This window comes from Poecilia latipinna, unplaced genomic scaffold (genome assembly GCF_001443285.1).
Source record: "Poecilia latipinna isolate Pla-1442-1.1 unplaced genomic scaffold, P_latipinna-1.0 Scaffold2824, whole genome shotgun sequence".
Taxonomy (NCBI): domain Eukaryota; kingdom Metazoa; phylum Chordata; class Actinopteri; order Cyprinodontiformes; family Poeciliidae; genus Poecilia; species Poecilia latipinna.
The window spans coordinates 25512-35394 of record NW_015115440.1 but is presented as its reverse complement, the minus strand read 5'-3'; the positions used below and the strand labels follow the sequence as shown (position 1 = coordinate 35394).

General features: G+C 38.2%; 2 protein-coding genes across 2 annotated transcripts; one reads left to right on the top strand and one right to left on the bottom strand.

Moving 5' to 3' along the window:
• Positions 1 to 1348: 1348 nt before the first annotated feature.
• LOC106939300 (trace amine-associated receptor 13c-like) lies at positions 1349 to 3055 on the top strand. The gene is made up of 2 exons (XM_015021664.1): positions 1349 to 1761; positions 1934 to 3055. The coding sequence occupies exons 1-2, from the start codon at positions 1595 to 1597 to the stop codon at positions 2730 to 2732; spliced, it is 966 nt and encodes a 321-aa protein (XP_014877150.1). The 5' UTR covers positions 1349 to 1594; the 3' UTR covers positions 2733 to 3055.
• A 2608-nt stretch (positions 3056 to 5663) lies between these two features.
• Positions 5664 to 6960, bottom strand: LOC106939298 (trace amine-associated receptor 13c-like). Its single transcript, XM_015021662.1, has 2 exons — positions 6956 to 6960; positions 5664 to 6520 (listed from the first exon to the last, which is right to left on the bottom strand). The coding sequence occupies exons 1-2, from the start codon at positions 6958 to 6960 to the stop codon at positions 5689 to 5691; spliced, it is 837 nt and encodes a 278-aa protein (XP_014877148.1). The 3' UTR covers positions 5664 to 5688.
• Positions 6961 to 9883: the final 2923 nt, after the last annotated feature.

Below are 9883 nucleotides of genomic sequence, written 5' to 3'. Positions count from 1 at the left end.
AAGTTAGACGTTGTCCCCACCGCCTATGAATGCGAAGCGCTGCTGAGTTAGCTTTTGCCATCGGATTTCTTATGATTTATGTAGCGCAACTCTATTACTGATGATCAGACAGACATCTTCTCTCGTTGAGAGGAAACCACTGCGTATGTCTCAGAGCGCCACGTGTGAGTGAAAGGCAGGAGATAGAGAGGAATAAGAAACATGCAAGAAGTAAGTCACGTTATTACTTGGAATTTAATCGGTATGTTTTGCATCTTGTGAATATGTTAACAAATAAGCTGGACAGTATGCTGTAAGTTTAGTGACATTTCCGAAGTTGTGGTTCCGAGTCCTCAATGCCCGAGACAAGACCGGCCAAATGTGGTCGAGTCCGAGGCGAGACCGAGACCATCAAAAAGTGGTCTCGAGACCGGTCTGGATACCAAGACGGGGGTTTTGCCGAGAAATGCAAGCCTGTCGCGGGAACGTCTTTCACTCTAAAGTGTCGCATATTGATGATAAAACAGACTGAAATATGACCGAAGAGGCAACTTTTAAAGATGTTGGTAACATTATCATGTTTCTTGATAAAGTAAGCCCTTAAACAGTGGATTTTAATTTGCAGATGAATTGAAATATGGTTTTGACACCTTTATTGAGACATATGAGTCGAATGTTTTACAGTCAGTGTCTGAAGAATATGTTCTCCACTAATGGTTTACAATTCCCCACTTTTTTTTTAACACCATAATAGCTTAATGCATGAGAAAACAAGCCCTAATACGTAGAACATTTTATATCACCCTTAACTGTCTAGTATATTAATATAGGAGGGGATACATTTAAATTTCTGAGCCTGCCAATATCTGCATCGCCTGTCAAATGTCTTATAGATATGAAACTTAAACCAGTAGATCATAGAACAAGTGTGATTATGTAGAAAAGGTTATTTCCCTCTTTGAAGGAAATAACCATATTAGTAGGGGAATGCATTTATTGGCATAGCAAATTATTAGCCTGCCAATATCCGCATGCCCTAACTATGTTCCCCCAAATATTATCCTATTGATATAAAACCACTCGCTCAGAGAACAAATGTGATTATGTAGCTTATCCCCTTTTCTTTGTTGACTTCTTACATTTTGCCTCAACACCAACTGTCCCACACTGAATGGCACCTTTCTGCTAGCTGAGTGTAGCCTTTTCTCTGTCAACGTTTGTGATCTGGTCACATTTTTCTCAATGGGATCTTTTATGGCTGGCAGTGGTCCCCAACCCCCGGTCCACAGACCGGTACCGGTACCAGTCCGTGGACCAATTGGTACCGGGCCGTGCAAGATCAGGATAAAGTTTCCTTGTGAACAACTGAATGCTTTTCAGCTAGTAACAGGTTGAAACTGAACCGTAAAATTGAAGACTAACCGGAAAACAAAAGGAGACTCGAGTGAAAAACAACATTGGTTGCTAAGTGTGAGTTGAGATGTGTGAAGTGGGCAGGGCGAAGGACCACAGAGGCCAGTTGTTGTGTATGTGTGCCATACAGAGATAAAAAAAGGATGCAGAAAGGAGTTATGATCAGAGAGCCGCCACAGTCATTTATCTTTTAGGGTCTTTGATGATGGAGGTATATGACGTAGAAGAACTCTGCTTTCCACAGCTCTACAACACTTCGTGTAGGAAGCCAAAAATGTCAAGGAACCCGCTTGTGTTTCTGCTCTTTTTCATCAGTGTGCTCACTGTGACACTCAATCTGCTTGTTATCATTTCAGTCTCCCATTTCAGGCAAAGAAAAGCTCACTTTCATTGAAAACCTTCACCGCCAGATGATTGTATTTTAAACATTTTGCATGTCATACAAAACTGCAAGACTGTCGTCTTGTAGTAATTATGCTTGTTCATTTAAAAACCCACTTCCAGTTTATTCCTGTTGAATTATTCTGTTTTCTTTCCCCAGGCAGCTTCACAAAACCACCAACTTCCTGCTGCTGTCTCTGGCCATATCAGACTTCTTGGTAGGCTTTGTTCTCTGTCCGGGTGAAGCTGTCAGACTAACATCCTGCTGGCTTCTTGGTGATGTTATGTGTTTACTGTACATACATATTGTCAGTATGATTTCCTGTGCCTCAGTTGGAAATATCGTACTGATATCTGTTGACCGCTATGTAGCTATATGTTACCCTCTGCATTATCACAGGAGAATCACTGTGGCAAGAATACGACTGTGCATCAGTCTGTGCTGGATTTATTCAGCTTTATACTGCATTACATTTGTGAAGGATGGCATAAGTGCAAAACAGGCTTCTTGTCATGGAGAGTGTTTGTTTTTCATCGATTTCGGTGCCGCAGTTTTAGATCTTATTGTAACCTTTACAGTCCCAGTTACAGTCATCATAGTTCTCTACAGCAGAGTGTTTGTAGTGGCCGTTTTTCAGGCTCGAGCCATCCGCTCCACTGTTACAGCTGTGTCCCTGCAGCGTTCAGCAACAGTAGGAAAATCTGAGCTGAAAGCAGCCAGGACTCTTGGTATTTTAGTCATTGTGTTTCTGATATGTTTCTGTCCATTTTACTGTGCTGCTCTAGGAGGTGATGTCTCGTTTAACACGTCTGTTGCTGTGCTGTGTTTTTTCTGCATTAGCTCTTGTCTTAATCCTTTGATTTATGCCATGTTTTATCCCTGGTTTAGAAAAGCAATTAAACACATTGTGACACTGAAGATATTCCAGCCTGGCTCCAGTAAGGCTAACATAATGTAGACAAATATAAAACTTTGAGGAAGTAAATAAAACCTTTTCCACTTTTTCACATAACCTCTCAACTCTTTGTTCACAAATTAAGTGCAATTTTCTACATGAATGAGTTTAAGCCCAGCTCAAATGACAGGAACCAAGCATCTGCAGACCCTATTTTTGCATGGAAACGTTGCAACTCCAAGTAAAGCAATTGTCATTTACCCTTGTGTAAGTTATTTTATGTAGGTTAACAGATGTATTTCATCTGCTGCATGAGCTCAAAGCATGGGCAATACTTGTTCATTTTCTTATTGTTTGTAAAACTGATCTTATGTAAACGTTGCTAAAAAAAATTGCACCATGTTTGTATTTTTAACATTTGTGCTCTTATCTGAAAATAAAACTTAACTCCGTGTTTTAACCTTACAGTGTTTACTTTTCTTCATCCACTCACAGCCCTAATATGAGTTGAGTTCATTAAAATGACAATAACATCCATATTGAACTTTCTCTTGAGTAATATTAATATATAGCATCGCAATTTAGTTGATTAAAATTCCTGAATACTGCTACTATGCTACATTACTAAATTAATTTGTTTTAATCAACAATGCACGAAACACTAACACACACCTGTTTGTGAGAGTCATTTTGTTTATTCACAAACATTGTTCAAGTGTTATTTTCTGTCTGCTGAACCATGACTTGGAATAGTGTTTCTTCTGCTTGAATTTATTTTGTATTTATTTTATGTATGTGTATTTTTTTTAAATATAAAATAGAGAAAAACTAGAATTTACACATAACGTTGACTTTATTTTTGAGTCTCATTTTTAAATATTGAATCAGATGTTCAATGTTTAATCATTAAATCCTTGATGATTAAATGAATCATTAAATGATTAAGCACTGAATCATTGTTAAAAATGTTAAAAGGTTGGGGTTTTTTTAATCTTTTTTTTAAATGATTTTAAGAAAACAGCACCAGCTATCTTTATTGAACAGTAAGTTGACAGTAAATAAGGTGAAGAGAAACACCAACAAAGAAATTTAACTATTTAATCTCTTTTTCAGTTGATTTTTCCCCATTGGTGTGTGAGAGGGGGAAGAGCAAAAGGCCTGAGCCCTGTTATCAAACCCAGGACAACCCGGTTGAGGAATATAACCATTGTACATTGTACACGTGTTCTATCAGCCAAGCCAACCAATTACTCAGGTCTTAAGTATCTTAGAGTAGATTAGGTTTATTGTCATTGCACGGTCATTTTTCAGCAGAACAAGATTAAGCAGAGCAGCTGCTGGTGTCCTTATATCACAACACTAACAAGTCGGTTGGTTCTGCAGTATGCCAGAACCAAATCGATAGTGGTGTGAAGCTGGACACCTACAGCTGTTGATTCAGATGTTGTTGTTTTTTATTTATTGTTTTTAGTCAATGTTATTACAAGTGGTATTGGGTCTTGTTCACCACTGACGTGTTTTCTGATAAGATTAAGTCTTCTGAAATGTTGACACCAAAGAACTTGAAGGTCTGAACCCTTTCTACACAGGCTCAGAGAAGAGCCTGTGTAGTTCTTCCACAAGTTTGTCACCATTTGTTTGTTTTTGTTGTGTTTAACTGTAGGTTGTTTCTTCCACACCATTGTGGAATTTCCCTGTGGAAATTCATCCCTGTGAAATTAATCCACAGGGATGAATTTCATCCCTGTACCAAGTCCAATGACAGTAGTGTCATCAGCAAATTGTATGATGGTGTTGAAGGAGTGAGTAGGTTGCAGTATAACGTATGTACAGGCAGTAGAGAAGGGGGCTCGGCACACTTCCCTGTGGTGAACCTGTACTAAGCTTTTAGTGTGGAGGAGCAGAGGGGCCGAACTCTGGTGGTTTGAGGACGATCAGTGAGGGATTTTCTGATCAGTTCAAAGGTGGATAGGAATATCTTCAAAGAATACATTTTGTCAACAAGAATCAGTGGAGTTATTGTGTTAAAAGTAGAGGAGTAGTCCAGGAAGAGCATTCATACATAATTCCCCCTGTTGTTCTAGGTGAGTCAGTGCTACATGGAGGGCAGTGGTGATGGCATCATTGGATGATTTATCTATCTCTGGTTGAGATGATACTTGCTGACTTAAGACAGGGACGGACAGTTCATTGTGCCACAGAAACATTGAGAATCTCTGCCAGCCGGTAAGCACAAGCTTTCAGTACCATCCTTTTGGCCCAGGTGATTTCTTTGGCTGTGCTGTCTCGAATACCCAACGTTTTTGGTGTTCCTGAAGGGTCGGGCTGGAGGATTGTGACAATGGCAGAGTTGTAGGGCTTTGTGACCATCTCACCTCTAATCTTAAACGAAAAGAGAGAGAGATTGGGTTCATCCACCAGTAGGGGGTCAGCGTAACCTCATAGTTTTTGTCAGATGTAGAATGCTCTGCCAGACCAATTGTAAGTTATTTTGAGCATTCATACTAGTTAATAGATATTACTATAGAATATTATAATGTTGTATTTGTTGCATATTTCTGGTGTTGCTGTGTAAATAAATCTGAATTAGTTTAAACTAACGTGCTCCGAATATCCCAAGAAAAAAAATCTGGTTTCTCAACATTTACATTTCATACTGAACTGTGACATCATTGCATAATTCATCAGTTAATGTCAGTGTTGGACTTGTACCTTCCTCTATTATTTAAAAAACTTGAGCCTTATCAGGAACTTGTACTTATAAACAATAACTGAGACTGAACTATTTGGTTATTACTTTCCTGATAATTAGGTGGTGCCCAGACTTGGTAACTTTGATTTATTTCGTTGATCATTAATTATTAGTAAAGGCAATTTTAAAAAAATCAAGCCGCCCAAAACCCAAGTGGGTGAATACTTTTTATTGGACTGGTTTTCAAAAGATATTATTAAATAAATGCTTCGAGAACTTTTAACACGTGGAAGAAGGTTTTATTTACTTACACAGTTGAATATTTTTCTACAGTATATTGGCCTTACTGGAGCCAGGCTGGAATATCTTCAGTGTCACAATGTGTTTAATTGCTTTTCTAAACCAGGGATAAAATATGGCATAGATTAAAGGATTAAGACAAGAGTTAATGCAGAAAAGACACAGCGCAGCAGCAGACGTGTTAAACGAGAAATCACCTCCTAGAGCAGCACAGTAAAATGGACAGAAACATATCAGAAACACAATGACTAAAATACCAAGAGTCCTGGCTGCTTTCAGCTCAGATTTTCCTACTGTTGCTGAACGCTGCAGGGACACAGCTGTAACAGTGGAGCGGATGGCTCGAGCCTGAAAAACGGCCACTACAAACACTCTGCTGTAGAGAACTATGATGGCCGTAACTGGAGTGATAAAAGCTACAATAAGATCTAAAACTGCGGCACTGAAGTCAATTAAAAACAAACACTCTCCATGACAAGAAGCCTTTTTTCCACTGAAGCCATCCTTCACAAATGTAATGCTGTAGCAAGCTGAATAAATCCAGCACAGACTGATGCACAGTCGTATTCTTGCCACAGTGATTCTCCTGTGATAATGCAGAGGGTAACATATAGCTACATAGCGGTCAGCAGATATCAGTATGATATTTATAACAGAGACACAGGTAATCATACTGATAATATGTATGTACAGTAAACACATAACATCACCAAGAAACCAGCAAGTGGTTCGTCTGCTACCTTCACCTGGAAAAACAACAAGGCCCACCAAGAAGTCTGATATGGCCAGAGACAGAAGCAGGAAGTTGGTGGTTTTGTGAAGCTGCCTGGGGAGGAAAACAGAATAATAAACAAAAGCACTGAAACATATAAAAGTGTCCAAGCAAAGCTAATATCAATCTACAGTTTGTATGCAATGTTTAATTTAATAAATAAAAATATGACACAGTTTATTCTTCTTTGCTGCTAGGAAAATCATCATCATCACATACAGGAAAATATATGTTCCCTTGCCTGAAATGGGAGACTGAAATGATAACAAGTAGATTGAGAGACACAGAAAACACACAGCTGAAAGAGAGAACAGACTGCAGAAACACAGCTTTGAGCCATGGAACTGCTGGTTTTCTACAGGAGGTGTTGAGTTGTGGAAAGCAAAGTTCTTCATCATGAACCTCCATCATCAGAGACCATGAAAGATCAGAGCCGAGACAGCTCTGTGATTGTAGCTCCTCTTTATGTCACTTTATTTCTTTCTGGCAAACCGATCACAACAACAGCTCCTCCCTACCTACCTCATCCATAGCAACTTCCACTTGGCAACGTCACGTGAACAGATGGAAAAATAGTGCTTGTAGCTGAATGGGACCTTGCTTATGAAGATCCAAGGTTCATGGTCTCTCCTAGATTTTCCCCTCCACACTCAAGATTCTTCCTGGATTGTTTTTAAATAAATCATTAACTATACCCTCCTGGTTTTACTTCTTCATTCCCCCCATACTCCTCAACTGTCTTTGGGATGTAACAATTGGGGGCTCGTCCGGGAGATCTTTTTGTTGTAGCAAACTTGAGGTTTTTTTTGTTTTTGTCTTTTTTCATTTGTTTTGTAGTGGGTTCAGTTGTCCCAATTTTCACAGCTTTGTTTATTTTATTTTGTAAGGTAAGCGAGTCATTGGTGTGGTAGGGTAGAGGGAGATTTACCAGATCCAACAGTCCTATGAGCAGATTTGTCTGTGTGGTCTCCTGTCCTTTGTTCATTTTGGCTGTCCCAGCACAAGCTTTCATTTTTTGAGGGAAAGTGGGGTTTCTAAGTAGATTGTCCTCTTAACATGGCATCCTTTGTCTTGGCTACTTTTGTGGCTAATCCTTCCATTAGTCAGTTGGACAACTGTGGGATATAAGACCTGTGGGACATAGCTCGTCATTTCAGCATACCATCTTCTAGTGCTATGGTTAAGAAAGAGCTTTATGCACCATACTTAACTTTATTCCTACCATTATAAAGGTCCGCATGAGCTTATTTTTACATTTTTGGATGCTGCAGAGCCATTATTTGGAGTATTTCAATGTTCTTTACATCAATAAAATCCTTATGATCCTTATTTTCTAAGTGTGTATCCCATTAATCCATAACAACTAAATAAAATGCTTAAATGTGCAAAAAAATCACAAAAAATTATTTGTTTTATAATTATTTGACATATTTTTTGTAAATATAAAAAGTTTCATAACTTTATTTCTCAAAACTGTCAATACAAAACAGTTGCACACAAACCTTCTAAACCAAACACAATTTATTTGGAGTTTTTGCAAAGCTTAGTTTTAAAGTTACAGCCAATTTTATAAAATAAAAAAATACAAATCTTATCAGTGAAATCATAATAAATATGTGCCTAAAGAACATTGCACATTGTGCATTAACAGTAAAAGTGGAAAAGACAAACATTAAAATGAGGTCATTCACTGTATATTGTTCATTGTTTGCACAAATCACGCTTGCACAAAAAACGTTTTACATTTCTGATCATGACAAAATGCCATGATCAGAACAAGGACATTATTTTTTTAGCATGACTGCTGGAGCTGTGGAAGTCCTTGTGGCAGTTCCTGTCCAGAATGACACACAGAGGATGTTTGCATGCTTCACACATGATGTGAGTACATTTTCCACAAAGCTTGCACCTTCTCCGCCCCTTTGTTGTGTCAATTTGTAACAGTATTTCTCCAAGAGAGGTGAGTAGACTGTGTGAGATTATTAAATATTTAGCATAGTTAGCTTAGCTGCAGACTTCTGTTTGCCTCCTTTTCTCTAGCATTTAATGAATTAAGGGAAAAAATTACCAAGATATTCATATATTTAACTTGTCCCTTGTACCTTTTACCACACTTAGCAACAGATGAGGCAGTCAGCAGCAGCTCAAGCCCACATCCCTCCTGACCCGTCCTCTCCTAAGTGAAATTAAAGCTGCAGTATGTCACTTTTATAAAACATATTTTTTACATATTTGTTAAAACTGTCATGAATGCTCAGCATAGTTAGCATAGTTACCAATGACAGCAGCTAAACGGCTTCCTGTAATGATATGTTGTTTCTCCACCATTAGCACAGCAATGAGTGAGGTTGATTGACAGTGCTAAGACCCTCCTCCTGGTTCTGATTGGTTGTTTTTTGATCGTAACTGTCCATGACTTTAGCCAGTAATAGTAGTTCAGGAAGGAGGTGGAGGAGATTTATCTTTTCCCTGATTATCTGTCTCATAGCAAACTGTCACAACATGGTGACAGCTTTAACAAATATGGAGAAAATATATATATATATATTTTATTAAAATTACATACTGCAGCTTGAATAAAATTCAACTACATAGCATTTTTTGAGAAGTCGGGATTTCTTTATGCGTATTTTTCACATTGCTTGTGACTGTTTCTGGTGGGAAGAGTCATTTCAATCAGATTAAGCTAATAATAAAAAATGTAAGCAACCTAATTGCATGCAGTATGTGGACTGTTTCATGTAAAATTCACTAGCAGTAAATATTGTGCTACTGTCAGTATTGGACCAAAGAAAGCAAGGCAGTTGCAAGCCTTTAAACTTGTGATGCTTTTGATTGGTCAGATAGACTCAAGAAATTGTAAAAGCAGCTGCGAAGCGGGGACCCAGTTTAATTTTTTGTCATGGAGCCCGTGATTCCCGCCGGCGCCCCTGTGTCAGAATCATGCTGTCGTGATGTGTCTCTATTCATGCAGTCACTTATTTCATGTAAAATTGTTGAAATTGGTTTTCACTTTAACTTGAAAGAGAAATTTTGGAAAAACAAAGTTTAAAGCCCAATTTTGTTGATCATTATTATTATTATGATTTGTAAAAACAATAAAAAAGGAAAGCCATCCAAGTGGGTAAATGCTTTTTACTGGACTGGTTTTCAATTCATATTATAAATAAATGCTTCGAGGACTTTTAACATGTGGAAGAAGGTTTTATTTACTTACACAAAGTTTTATATTTTTCTACAGTATATTGACCTTACTGGAGCCAGGCTGGAATATCTTCAGTGTCACAATGTGTTTAACCGCTTTTCTAAACCAGGGATAAAATATGGCATAGATTAAAGGGTTAAGACAAGAGTTAATGCAGAAAAGACACAGCGCAGCAGCAGACGTGTTAAACGAGAAATCACCTCCTAGAGCAGCACAGTAAAATGGACAGAAACATATCAGAAACA